General features: G+C 40.2%; 1 protein-coding gene across 1 annotated transcript in view; it reads left to right on the top strand.

Annotated features, from left to right (window-relative positions):
- The first annotated feature begins 6679 nt into the window (after window positions 1–6679).
- KCND2 (potassium voltage-gated channel subfamily D member 2) overlaps window positions 6680–13433 on the top strand; it is a 489234-nt gene continuing 482480 nt past the window's right edge. Inside the window, exon 1 of the mRNA XM_027574815.2 lies at window positions 6680–8837. Coding sequence (XP_027430616.1) covers window positions 7723–8837 — 1115 coding nt within the window. The 5' untranslated portion in view covers window positions 6680–7722. The remainder of the gene's footprint in view (window positions 8838–13433) is intronic.

The following is a 13433-nucleotide window of genomic DNA, read 5'->3' on the forward strand; positions in this document are numbered from 1 at the left end:
TCTAATTGAGATACTAAAATTTGTTTATCACTCTGGGCAATTAGCATAATTGGTTAAAATATGGAAAGAACAGATGCAGTACTCCCCTTCTCCATGACCACAGACTGATCTCCTGCCCTAGACAGAGATCTCTTAGAGATGTGCCATGGGGAGGAATAACATAGGATGCACCTGTCTGCAGATTCATCACCAGTATGAAAAACAACAACAAATTGACAAAGAGACTTTGCTATTTGCAGACATTAGTGTGTTTATAGACCTCAAACTATATGTGATTTAGAGTCAGAAGGCATGGGAATGAGTCAGCTTCTGCCACTCAGTTATATGATATGATCTTGGAAAATCATTTAATCTTCTTGAGGTTTGTTTCCTTTTGGTTAAAATAAACATAAGAATAACACATCACAAGACCTTTTTGAGAACCAACTATAGTGAGTATATCAAGAAAGCACTTTTTACACAGGAATACAAATGTGGATCATTTGTCTCATTATTGAGGTAATTTGTTTTCCATTGTACATCTTGGTAGAAAAATCAGCTTGATACTCTATGAATCTTTTGGAGAGTAACAATAATAATCTATAACGGGGAAAAAGTGAATATTGACTATCTAATAAGAGCATCCAGTCCTTTAACAAATATTCGCTTTATTTCTACTACGTGCCAAGTACAATGACAGATCCTGAGGGTACAGAGATGAAAGACTATGGCCTTCTCTCAAAGAGGTTATAGTCTATTGGCTAAGAAAAAGAAGGAGACACACACATCTCTTCTAAGCTATTATAGTCTCTGATGGAGCACGTTAAATGGACATAATTTAGAAGAGGTTAGGCAGTGGTTCCTAGAGACTGTGACTCCAGCTGAGTACTTGAAGCTATGAGAAAGAGATGTGTGAACGAAGACCCCGAAATCAAGATAAAACACGAAACTCCGCAAACTAAAAATAGTTGAACAAGACAGTGAAGTAAGCTAATATTAAGAGAGCATGAGATGAAGCTTAAAGGGTAGAAGAAATTGAGATCCTGAAGGGTTCTATATTCTCTGCTGAGGAGTGATTTCTGAAAAAGGTGTAAGACTATCAAAACGGGTAGTGATATGATTATAAGTACATTTTTTAAAAAACACACTGTAAATAAAAGGCATACAGATTGCAAAAGAAGAAATAAAGCTGACATGACTGTCTATATAGAAAACCCAAGAACTAATAAGGAGGTTCAACAAAATCGCAGGTACATGATCCATACACAAAACCCAATTGTATTTCTGTATACTAACAATGAACATATGGAAACCAAGTTTTAAAAAAACAAGCAATACTATATAATTTCTCCAAAAAATGAAATAGTATATAACCTAATAAAATATATATGGGATTTGTATCCTGAAAATTTTAAAATGCTGATGAAAGATTTAAAAAAGAAGAGCTAAATAAATGGAGAGACATAACAGTGATCATGGATTCAAACACTCAGCATAGTAAACATGTCTATTCCCCCAAACTAATTTATAGGTGTAATGCAATATTTATTTAAACTCCAGCAAGATTTTTTGTAGACATGGATATGTTTATTCTAAAATGTACGTAGAGGGGCCCTTGGGTGGCTTAGTGGGTTGAGCGTCCAACTCTTGATCTCAGCTCTGGTCTTGATCTCAGGATTGTGAATTCAAGCCCCATGTTGGGCTTCACACTGGGCGTGGAGCCTACTTAAAAATAAATAAATAAAATACAATGTATATGGAAAGGCAAGGACCTAGAAAAACTTAATCAGTTTTGAAAAAGAATAATAAAGTGGAAGGAACAATTGTAGTTCATGTTAAGTGTTACTAGACAGCATCAGTAATCAAGAGAGCATGGTTTTAGTGAGGAGATAGACAATATCACTGGAACAAAAAATTGAGAACCTAAAAATAAGCTGCCAAAATATACCCAACTAATTTTTGACAAGGGTGCAAAAGCAGTTCAATATAGGAGGGATAGGATTTTCAACAAATGGTGCTGAAGAAATTGGATATCCATAGCCAAAAAAATAAAATGGACCTTGACCTAAACCTCATACCTTATACAAAAATTAACTCAAAATAGATCATAGACTTATATTTAACATGTAAAATTATAAAATATTTAGGAAAAAAAAAACAGGCAAAATCTTTGGGACAAAGGGCTAGGCAGAGTTGTTAGATTTGACACCAACACCATGATCCATAAAAGGAAGAATTGACAATTTGGACCTCATCAGAATTAAAAACTTTTGCTTTGCAAAAATCCTGTGAGGACGATGAAAAAACAAGCTACAGACTTGGGAAAAATATTTGCAAGGGACATATCTGGCAAAGGACCATTATTTAGAATATATAAAGAGCTCTCAAAAGTCAACAGTAAAAAAGCAAACAATTCGTTTAAAAAATGAGCAGACAGGAACATGCACTTTGCTGAAGAATATACAGATGGTAAATACGTGCATAAAGATATGTTCAACAAAATTAGCCATTAGGTAAATGCAAATTAAAACCACAGTGAGATGTCATAACACACTATCAGAAAGACAAAAACAAAAAAGAGTGATAATGCCAAATGTTGGCAAGGATGCTGAGAAACCAGATAACTTGTAGTTTACTGGTGAGATGTGCAGCCACTCTGGAAAAGATTATTGCAGCCACTCACAAAACTAAACATACACTTGTCATACAACCCATCAGTTGTGTTCCTGGGTCTTTATCTCAAAGAAATGAAAATTTATGTTCACACAGTAACCTTACATGAATGTTCATTCATAGCAGCTTTATTCATAAAAGCCCCAAACTGGAACCTCTCCAAATGTCCTTCAGTGGGTGAATGTTTAATTAAAGTGTGGTACTAGTCAGCAATAAAAAGAAATGAACTGTCGATACATTCAACAATGTGGATAGATCTCAACTAATTCTACTGAGTAGAATAAGACAATCTGGGAAGTTTATATTGCATGATTCCTTCTATATAATATTTATGAATTGGGGGCGCCTGGGTGGCTCAGTCATTAAGCGTCTGCCTTCGGCTCAGGTCATGATCCCAGCATCCTGGAATCAAGTTCCCACAGAGTGGGAAGCCTGATTCTCCCTCTAGCGCTCCCCATGTTTGTGTTCCCTCTCTCGCTGTATCTATCTCTGTCAAATGAATAAAATATTTAAAAAATTATAATATTTATGAATTGATAAACTATACAGGAGAACAGATTAGTGGTTGGCAAGGGATAGGGAAGGGAGGAGGGAGGGCGACAGTTATGACTATAAAAAGAGATCCTCATGATGGAAATCTTTTATATGTGTACTGTGATGGTGGTCACATAAACATATACATGTGAGAAAATCAGCACGAAGTATAAACATGCAAAAATTAGTGTATGTAAAACTGGTAAAATCTGAATAAGTTCAGTGGATTGCATCAACGTCAGTTTCCTGCTGGTGATATTGTACTGTAATATGCAAAATGTTAACTTTGGGGGAAACTAGGTGATTGGAGTAAAGGATCTCTTACTTCTCACAATTGCGTGTGAATCTATAATTAATCTCAAAATAGATTTTAAAATATCACTGTAGGTGCAGTGTAAGGATAGACGGATAATGAGGGTAGAATATACAAGCTTATTGGATCATTGGATGAGTGTGTGCATTTGGGGGTGCACGCAGGGAGGTGGTGAAGAACAGGACATGGTCTGTGAATGACCACGAGGTTTCTACCTTGGGCTTTATTCATCAGGAGAGAAAACTGAGTAGATGAGGAGGAGAGGTGATGAATTCAGTTTTGATCTTGCTGAGTTTATTTTCCATCAACCAAGCGGAGTATATAAAATGAGAATACAAGAAGGAAGAACAGGAATCCCTGGGCAAGAGAAACGTAGAGAATGAGAGAATGTTCTGCCGGTTTTGTATACATACTCTTCATATAGCATTTCAATGCATGAACGAATAGTTGAAATATCAGGGTCACTGGTATATCACAACAAGGGAACTTTTGAACTAAGAAAAGGGTAAACATAGCGATACCTGTGGGAATTTCAAATACAGGGTGGATGAAATAATTTGCATTTCCATTAGGCATTAAAATAAAAAGGAATTGATATTGAGTACCATTTGTGTGTATCGAGTTCTACACTGGTGTTCAGAAGTATTATTGTTTAAACCTCACAATAGACTTAAAAAGTTTTATCTGCAACTTCTGAACAAAAGTAATTTGCCAGATGAAACAACGCCTATGAGTAATTTCTTGGGCTAGAATTTGAATCTAGATGGGTTCAGCTTCTAAGCCCACATTTTTTCTGTTGTATCAAGAAGCTTGTGGAGAGTGGGGGAGAACAGATCTCAAAGTCTTCTTAAAAATTGTGGATTTTCTATTCTTGCTTATTTAAGGGTTTTTGTAGTATTAAACATCTATGTTTATATTTCTAAGTGTTCAGTTTCCTTCAGGGAACATTTAAAGGCTCTATTTAGGGTCGCCTGCCTGGTGTTTATGGGAGGTCATGCCCGTTTGGCATCGATTGAATATTCATGGCTCTCCATTCTCTGGAGACACCTCTAATGCTGGCACCTTATTTTCTGGATTAAGAAGGGGTTCATTTTCTTACAGTAATTGTTAAGTAGTCTCCTCTTTATTTTTCAGTTAACATTTTTTTCATGTATGCAGGCTATGTAGATTTGTTAACAAGCATCTTTCACTGCAACTCACCCAAACAGATAAACAGCAGGTGTTTTCGGTTCTGTGTTTCCAAACTTTCATGGTGCATTAGCTCTGACTTCATTAACTACTAACATGGGATTCCCCAAACCTCTATACCAGTAAGTAAGTAAATAAAAATATCTTTCCATCTCTACAAAAAATCCTGCACATTAGAAAGTTTGTTTTTCTCCTTCTCTGGTGAGTTTCTGTATACTCTATTTTTTGTTAGTATCCTTTTGTTGAGGTATTCCATTTCAGATTTTTAAGGTTAACACATCCCGCCTAAGATCTCTAGGGCTTTAAAGTCAATTCAAGACTATACATCACAGTCTACTTACTTTTCAAACTAAGAACAAAGGAAGCCTTGAAAAGGTAACTTTTAGGTAAAAACTAGACTCCCCCCCTTAATCAATATAGATGAAGTCTCACTATTTCTAAAGACCTTTATCATCACTATTGTTCCATAATCGAAATTTAATTTTCAAAGGCATTTCAACAGGAAACTCTCCACATCTCCTCCCATAGCCATGGAAATGTAGACTCGAGTCTGGGTAGTGTATCTCACATAAATACTAAAAAGGTGGATGGAGAGTGGGGGATTGAGGATGTTTATGTGATCTGATCTTTTTTGGGATCTTCACTTCATTTTGATCCTTCACCTTTCCAAAGCATCCAAACCGTAGGTGTAAATTTAACTTCTCTCCATTCACGCCATCTAGTGGTTATAAGTGGTATATGTTTGGTTTTAAGGAAGATTCCTAATGACTGGGCGGGTGGGGGGTGGGGGGACGGGGTACACGAAAAACAAAACGGTTGGTCGCGACAGTTTCCTAGTCTCTCACCCCATCACTTACCCCGCACACGGACACCTTTATAAAACTACTTTAACCATTTTAGAGATGTGCAGAGATACGCAGAGAGAAGGAAGGGGACGCACACTCACAGAGACTCACGCCCCTTGACGCTGACATTTAGAAAAGGGTTCTAAATCCTTCCTGTCATTCTCAAAGGACGAGAAAGGAGTTGTGGCAAGACCTAGTCCGAGAGGACTGTCTGACTTTTCAGCAAGTTGGATAGATGACATATTAGGTCCTGCAACGTTCCACATCTGGTTTGAACAAATAAAAAGAGAAAGAGGGAAAAGCACTTAAAAATTCCGCCGCGGGGCTCTGCAGGTCTTGCTACCCAGTAGCCCCCAGAAGACAACCAATTCCTGCGCGTTCCGCTCCGCTCACCCTCCTTCCCAGCTTCTCTCTCTCTCTCTCTTTTTCCCTTTTTTCCCACGCTCGCCTTGAACCGGGTCCCAGGGAGGCAGAAGCAAGGCACCGGTCCCCTTCCTCCTCTGCTCCACCAAACCACCGCAGCCGAGCGCGTGAAGCTTCCCTTTGTTCATTCAGGCTGCTCTCCTCCCCGGCAGATCCACCTGGATGCTCTCCCTCGGTGACATTTTGCGCCGGGGCTGGTGGGTGGCTAGGGTGGAGCGAGAGGAGCCCGAGGGGGCGGAGGCGGAGAAAGGTCAAGCCGAGGGAAAGGCAGGAGACGCCTCTCATAACCTGCGTGGTGGGGCGTGCGCGCGGTTATTTATTTATTTTCTCCTTATTTATTGATCGCACGAGCAGAGCGGCGCGGGGAGCCGGGGGAGATGCAGGACCACCCACTGGCGGGGAAGCAGCCAGCCGCCCTCCCGCGCCCCCGCGCTGCCGAGCGCCTCCTGCCTCTGCGCTCCGGTGATTGCCCGTGCCGGGCCCGGCACCGGCTTCGGCCCCGGCCCCGCCGTGCTGCTGCCGCCGCCGCCGCCCGCCCGGCCGCCCCGCAGCCTCGCAGCGCCGCAGCCCCGCACCGCCCGGCTCGGGCCCCGGCGACAGCGGCGGCGCAGTAAGTTGGCAGGAGCGAGTCCCCTCCGTTCTCGCCTCCCCCGCACCTTTTGAACTTGTTGCTGCTGCTCGGCTCGCCTGCGCCTGGCTTTTGGAAGGTGAAAAGGAGGAGGGAAGCATAGAGGGATGGGGGAAGGGGAAGAAGAGCTCGCTTGAGCTTTATTTATGCTGTCTGAGCGCATCGGATTCGGCTGCTCGGGAGCTGCTTTCTCTGCTTTTCCCTTTCCGGGTGCACGGCGAGGAGAAAGTCTCTATGCAACTCAGCCCCGGCGCGCACTCTGCCAGGTATGTACCGCGAGCGAGGCGCGTTCTGCGTGGAAGCAGATGCTGCTGCTGCCGCCGCCGTCGCGGCGGCGGCTGCCAGCTCCCGGCTTCTGTAACTGTCACACTGCACCTGAGCTGAACTTGAAAAGAGAGTGAAGGGGCGATTGGGCAGACGCTTTTGACAGACACAGGGGTGCTTGTAGACGTGGGGGAGGAGGATCTGTATTAACGCCCCCCACCGTGCCCACCGCACAGCACCTCCATCTCTGCAAACACGGCCCAAGGAGTAGAGGCGGCGACCGGACTCCCAAAGAGACATGGGGCAGCGGCTGTGACCGCATCTCGGAAGCTACAACAACAGGTCGCCTTTCTGAGACTCCTTTGGCGGGAAGGGCCACTTGGAAAGGGAAGGTTTGAAAGACCTAAAGGGGAAGGTGGAAGGGTTCTCTAAATCATCAAAAGAATACCACTGAGTGACTACCCTTCGTTTTCTCTATCCTACACGACGCATACTGACCCTACATTATCCAGACTGTGTCAGGGGAGAACTCAGACACCTGTTTGAAGAAATTGCTGCATCTAGAGTCACTTGTGTACTTATTTGTGACAGGAGTGGCCTGGTTCAACTGCTGGAAGGGGTTTGGTTAGGTTCTGCTGGGCGTGATTGTTAGGACATTGTATTTTCTTCTTCCTACTACGAATTCCTGTGTTGGAGGGAAACTTGCCCTTCTGCGAACTGTGACTTCCCCAGAAGCCCTACGTTGGCATAGGAGTGATACTTCCGGACCTCATTTCTCAGTGGTATTTTGTTTGACGGGAGGAAGTGAGTGATTGTGGCTACTTTGCCCCGTCCTAGAGGCCTGACTGCCCTTCTTGCCTCCACGTCAAGGAACCATGGCGGCGGGTGTAGCAGCCTGGCTGCCCTTTGCCAGGGCAGCAGCCATTGGGTGGATGCCTGTGGCCTCGGGGCCCATGCCAGCTCCCCCGAGGCAGGAGAGAAAAAGGACTCAAGATGCTCTGATTGTGCTCAATGTGAGTGGCACCCGTTTCCAGACATGGCAGGACACCCTGGAACGCTATCCAGACACTCTGCTGGGCAGTTCTGAGAGGGACTTCTTCTACCATCCGGAAACTCAGCAGTATTTTTTTGACCGTGACCCAGACATCTTCCGCCATATTTTGAATTTCTACCGCACCGGGAAGCTCCACTATCCTCGCCATGAGTGCATCTCTGCTTATGATGAAGAATTGGCCTTCTTTGGCCTCATCCCAGAGATTATTGGCGACTGCTGTTATGAGGAGTACAAGGACCGCAGGCGGGAGAACGCGGAGCGTCTGCAGGACGACGCAGATACTGACAACACCGGAGAGAGCACGCTGCCCACTATGACTGCTCGGCAGAGGGTCTGGCGAGCATTTGAGAACCCCCACACCAGCACAATGGCCCTGGTGTTCTACTATGTTACAGGGTTTTTCATTGCTGTCTCAGTCATCGCGAATGTGGTAGAAACAGTGCCATGCGGGTCTAGCCCCGGGCACATTAAAGAACTGCCTTGTGGGGAGCGGTATGCAGTGGCCTTCTTTTGCTTGGATACAGCCTGCGTCATGATCTTCACAGTCGAGTACTTGCTTCGCCTGGCTGCAGCACCTAGTCGTTACCGTTTTGTGCGTAGTGTCATGAGTATCATCGATGTGGTAGCCATCCTGCCTTATTACATCGGGCTGGTGATGACAGACAATGAGGATGTCAGCGGAGCCTTTGTCACGCTCCGAGTCTTCCGGGTCTTCCGGATCTTTAAGTTTTCCCGCCACTCTCAAGGCCTGCGCATCCTGGGGTACACACTGAAGAGTTGTGCCTCAGAATTGGGCTTCTTGCTCTTCTCGCTCACCATGGCTATCATCATTTTTGCTACAGTCATGTTCTACGCAGAGAAGGGGTCTTCAGCCAGCAAGTTCACCAGCATCCCTGCTGCCTTCTGGTATACCATCGTCACCATGACTACACTAGGGTAGGTGCCATCAAGGGAAATGGGATGGAGGTTGAGTGTATGTGAAGTGATTGTGGACCCAGTAAGGTTATATAATTCAGAGGAAATATCTCTTTTCTAAATGGGTTTAGGAAAGCACTTTCCAAATGATTGTGAGTAACTCTTTCTGTATGAAATGGGTATGATATAACGATTGAAGTATTTAGGGGATTTGCTAGCAAATGTTGAGTATTGATGCCTAAAAGTGATAAATACACAAAGAAATTTTAGAATTTCTGAATATGGGGAAGATAATATTATATATATATATCAATACATGAAGATATGATAATGAAAAACACAAAATTCGTGCCCAAATAAAGGTATGAATATGCATAATATGTATTGAAATGCCTAGAAAGTATTCCAGTGTATTCAAGTGAAAAGTTTTCATGTATATTTGAAGTATTATTTTCATATAAATAGATAGTTTTGGCATTCATTTTTCCTCTAAGAACCATAATTCTTAATTTACAACATTATAAAACATGGATTATAGATATCATTATCCAGGGATTTTGTAGTATCTATGTACATATTCATATACATGCATTTTCATTTTGGCTGATAGGTTATGCAGTTTTAGAGTATCAGGGATGGAACTGGTCAACTCTACAAAATGAAGTAGAATGATATTTGCAACATATTTAAGACTATAGGTTCATAGTTTCAGAAAAAGAAGTCAATGACTATCACTCAGGCAGTCTTTTTTTTTAGAAACTACAGATCCCATCAGGCAATGGACCTATGACCATTGAATACACATAGAAGACAGAGTAGTATCTGGTGAGACTGATGGTCACCAGGGGCCGATTGTATTATAGAATTTTGTGCGCTCTAATTTCCTTCTAGAATTCTTCTGTGTATTCTTTTTTTTGGGGGGTGATGGTGTTTTGCAACCAATGGGGCATATCCCAGATTAATGTTTTTTTTCAAAAAATAAATATGAATCTAGGATTAAGATTTTTTTTAGATGGTAGAAAAAAGGAAAAGTATGAAATGATTAGTGTTACTCAAACTGCAGAAAAGTAGCACAATATATATATTATAGGCTCTAATAAAATAAAATGGTTAGAGCCTTTTACTTTTATGAGTTCTTAGGTAAGCCAGGTAATGATGTTAGTGCCCCTTCTTCAGCTTTATGCTGCTTTTCTTGCATAGTTAATCAGTTCAAAAAGGGTTTGGTAATGGCTGTAGGAAAAAGTTATTTCCAAGGTTGCTTTTTAAAGTTTTGTTTCTGGCTCATTTAATTGTCTTCTTTAGATGACAATGTGGTTATAAAGTCAACTTAATTGCATTAGCCATATTGTGTTGAACAGAAATTCTCATATTGTCATACGGCCAACTAATGGAATATTTCATATGTGAAGAATTTTTGGCTAAGTTAATCAAGAAATTGTGCTAAACTAAAGTACACTACTTGTGATTTTGATTTAGTTTCACATATTTTTTTAAGACCTACTGGTTCATTAAAAAAAATGAATGAGTGAAAATTCATATCCAACTGCTTATATGTCCATTTTATCTTGTTGGTAGTTTTGTGACAAATTTTGAAGGTGCAGTATAGGTGCTTATTTCTTCTCAAAGAAAATTTTATATATGTGTGTGGTTTTGAGTCTTGTTGTCTTTTTGTCATATGAAATCTTTGTTAGGGACAATCGGATAGTGAAAATCACTATCAGGACTTCAAATCAGAAATACATATGAATAGAAAGAGAACTCTGTTTTAAGAGGAATTAAAGAAACATTAAAAGGAAATATATATTTTTTTAAATTTGGTGTCTATGGTAGTGTTCTTCATGAAGTATCAGTGAATCATTTTAATTAAATTTTATTAAGTTAATCATTTAATACCATATACTGTGTATATGAATATCGGTATTATAATGAATGTTGATGAGATGCTAATTTCATCTGGCTAGAAGTTCAATTCTAGACATGAGAAGTTACTATTATTTTAAAATTTGTTTCCTGAAATGACTTTAATTTTTTTTATTTTATTTTGAAATTTAGTTTTGCTTTCAGGAAGAAAAAGAGGAAAGTATTAGCTCTTAATGATTTTTTTACTATATAAATAAAATATTTATAAGCATCTACTTTTTGAAATGATTTAAGAAACTGAATCATAATGCCCATGTCAAATCTATGAAATGGATTTAGTTCTTGTGTTCTGTATGTAAGTAGATTAGAAGAATTAAGTATATACACTCTCTCAAAACTTGGAAGCAAAATGGTAGTTACTTTTAAGACTTAAGTTTCATTGAAGTTGAAAATTTTAATTTTCAGGAAATTAAACTAATTAATGATCTGATGGAATATGGCAGTCATACTTTTAAGATGTAGAAATGTTGATGCAATCAAAGTGTAATCCATTTATTGAAAAATATATATGAACATTTAAGAAAGTATATGCTTTATAATATAGCAAAAGTTTCTTAGAAAGACATCTTCAGTTCCTCACCAAAATATAATTATAATGTATTTTATTTTCCTAGAGAAATAGATTTTTGTTTTAAAGATCCTGCCTTTTTGGTGTCTTTGGTTGCATTGTGACTCAACGGCTTTATTTAAGAAGAGAAAATATTCAACAAAAGCTATTGCCTGAATTTATTTTTTCACTATGGTTTTATACTTAAAAGCTGAAGTGTCAGCCATAAACTTTCCGGAAAATATGCAGTAGTTTGAGTTAATAATCAAGCTGTGTCTGCTAGATGACCAAGAATTCCCCATTACACTTTCTGAGCCCTTTTTACTTGGCTGTTATTTTTAATTGAGCTAATATTCATCAATAGATCATAATAGATGTGAAAATGGAATCCTAAACAGTGGTTATCAAAAATCTAGCTCATATAAACATTATCTACATGAGAAGAAAAGATGAGAGCTTTGTAATTCAGGACTGGCAGAATTATCTACTTCTCAGGTGGGTTTTGGTCTGAAGAAATGAGCAGGTCTATCTTAGAACTATTGTGTATTCATCTAATCATTTTTGTGCTCCCTGAAATCTCAAACATATCACACATTATAACTTAACCATGCTTGTTATGTAACTGATTATTCAATTTGCCAGTAAAATTAATGCTTTGAAGTATAATTTTAAGCCTACCCATTTCCTGTTAAAGTAAGAAACATTAAAAGCACAGTTTTAAAAAATCTGTGACAGAAAGAATATCAGAAAGATTTTTTAGACCAGTGTTCAGATTGGGTAGCCATCTATATCTGTTCTTCCATTTCATCTTCTCTTTCTCTGCATATTTATTGACCTTCACTGGCCCTCAGTACCCTTTCACTCTCCCGCCTCCCTCCTTTCCATAATGTGAACCCTAATTGCTTCCTTAAACAGCCCTGGGAGGAAAAGAAACTGGAATTCCTCTTTTGTCCTAATGACCTTTGGCAGATAGCATCCAGGTGTTATTTTTCATTCAGGTGGTAGTACTCAAATTGTGCCAAATTTAGGAAATTTTCAAATGTTAGTCAATAATCAAAAATGATTTTGTAAAAAATATTTAACAAGTTTACCACTGTACCTCAGGTTCATGACTTGTGAGTTAGAAGCGGTACCAGGTGGCACATTAAATAATTTGAGAAGCTTGTATGCTAGGCAACATCTGCGTTTTTGGTCACAATTACTAACCATTTAGACCCTTGGTTTAAAAACAGAAGTATTGGGTGCCTGGGTGGCTCAGATGATTAAGCGTCTGCCTTCGGCTCAGGTCATGGTTCCGGGGTCCTGGGATCGAGTCCCACATCGGGCTCCCTGCTCCTTGGGAGCCTGCTTCTCCCTCTGCCTCCCTCTCTCTGTCTCTCATGAATAAATAAATAAAATCTTAAAAAAAATAAAATAAAATAAAAACAGAAGTATTACTCATAACATAAAACTTAAGAACTTGAGAAGTATAATTTCTGTGGTCCACCACTTCTTTAATTTTAAAACAGAGTTGTTTTATCAAAGTTTTCAGTATGGGAAAGAAAGCCACTATGTGGCATTTCTGTAAAGTTTATGTTTAAAATGCAACTCTATGGAGTGCCTGTGTGGCTCAGTCAGTTAAGCATCTGCCTTTGGCTCAGGTCTTGATCCCACGGTCCTGGGATTGAGTCCCACATCGGGCTCCCCACTGAGCAGGGAGCCTGTTTTTTTCCCTCTGCCTGCCCCTCCCCCTGCTGTGCTCTTTCTCTCTCTCTCTCTCTCTGTCAAATAAATAAATAAAATCTTAAAAAAATGCAACTTTATGATTTTAACTACATACATTATATTCTGATTTCTAAACAAATCTAGGAAAAAAGTTCATCTGGGGCGCCTGGGTGGCTCAGTTGGTTAAGTGACTGCCTTTGGCTCAGGTCATGATCCTGGAGTCCCGGGATCGAATCACACATCGGGCTCCCTGCTCAGTGGGCAGTCGGCTTCTCCCTCTGACCCTCCCCCCTCTCATGTTCTCTCTCTCTCCCATTCTCGCTCTCAAATAAATAAATAAATAAATAAAATCTTAAAAAAAAGTCCATCTGTAGTGTGCTATCATCAGAAACAAATGTAGTAGAAGTACATCTGTGCTCTCAGAAAACTCAGAGTAGTCCATTTAT

Source organism: Zalophus californianus, chromosome 12, assembly GCF_009762305.2.
Source record: "Zalophus californianus isolate mZalCal1 chromosome 12, mZalCal1.pri.v2, whole genome shotgun sequence".
NCBI lineage: Eukaryota > Metazoa > Chordata > Mammalia > Carnivora > Otariidae > Zalophus > Zalophus californianus.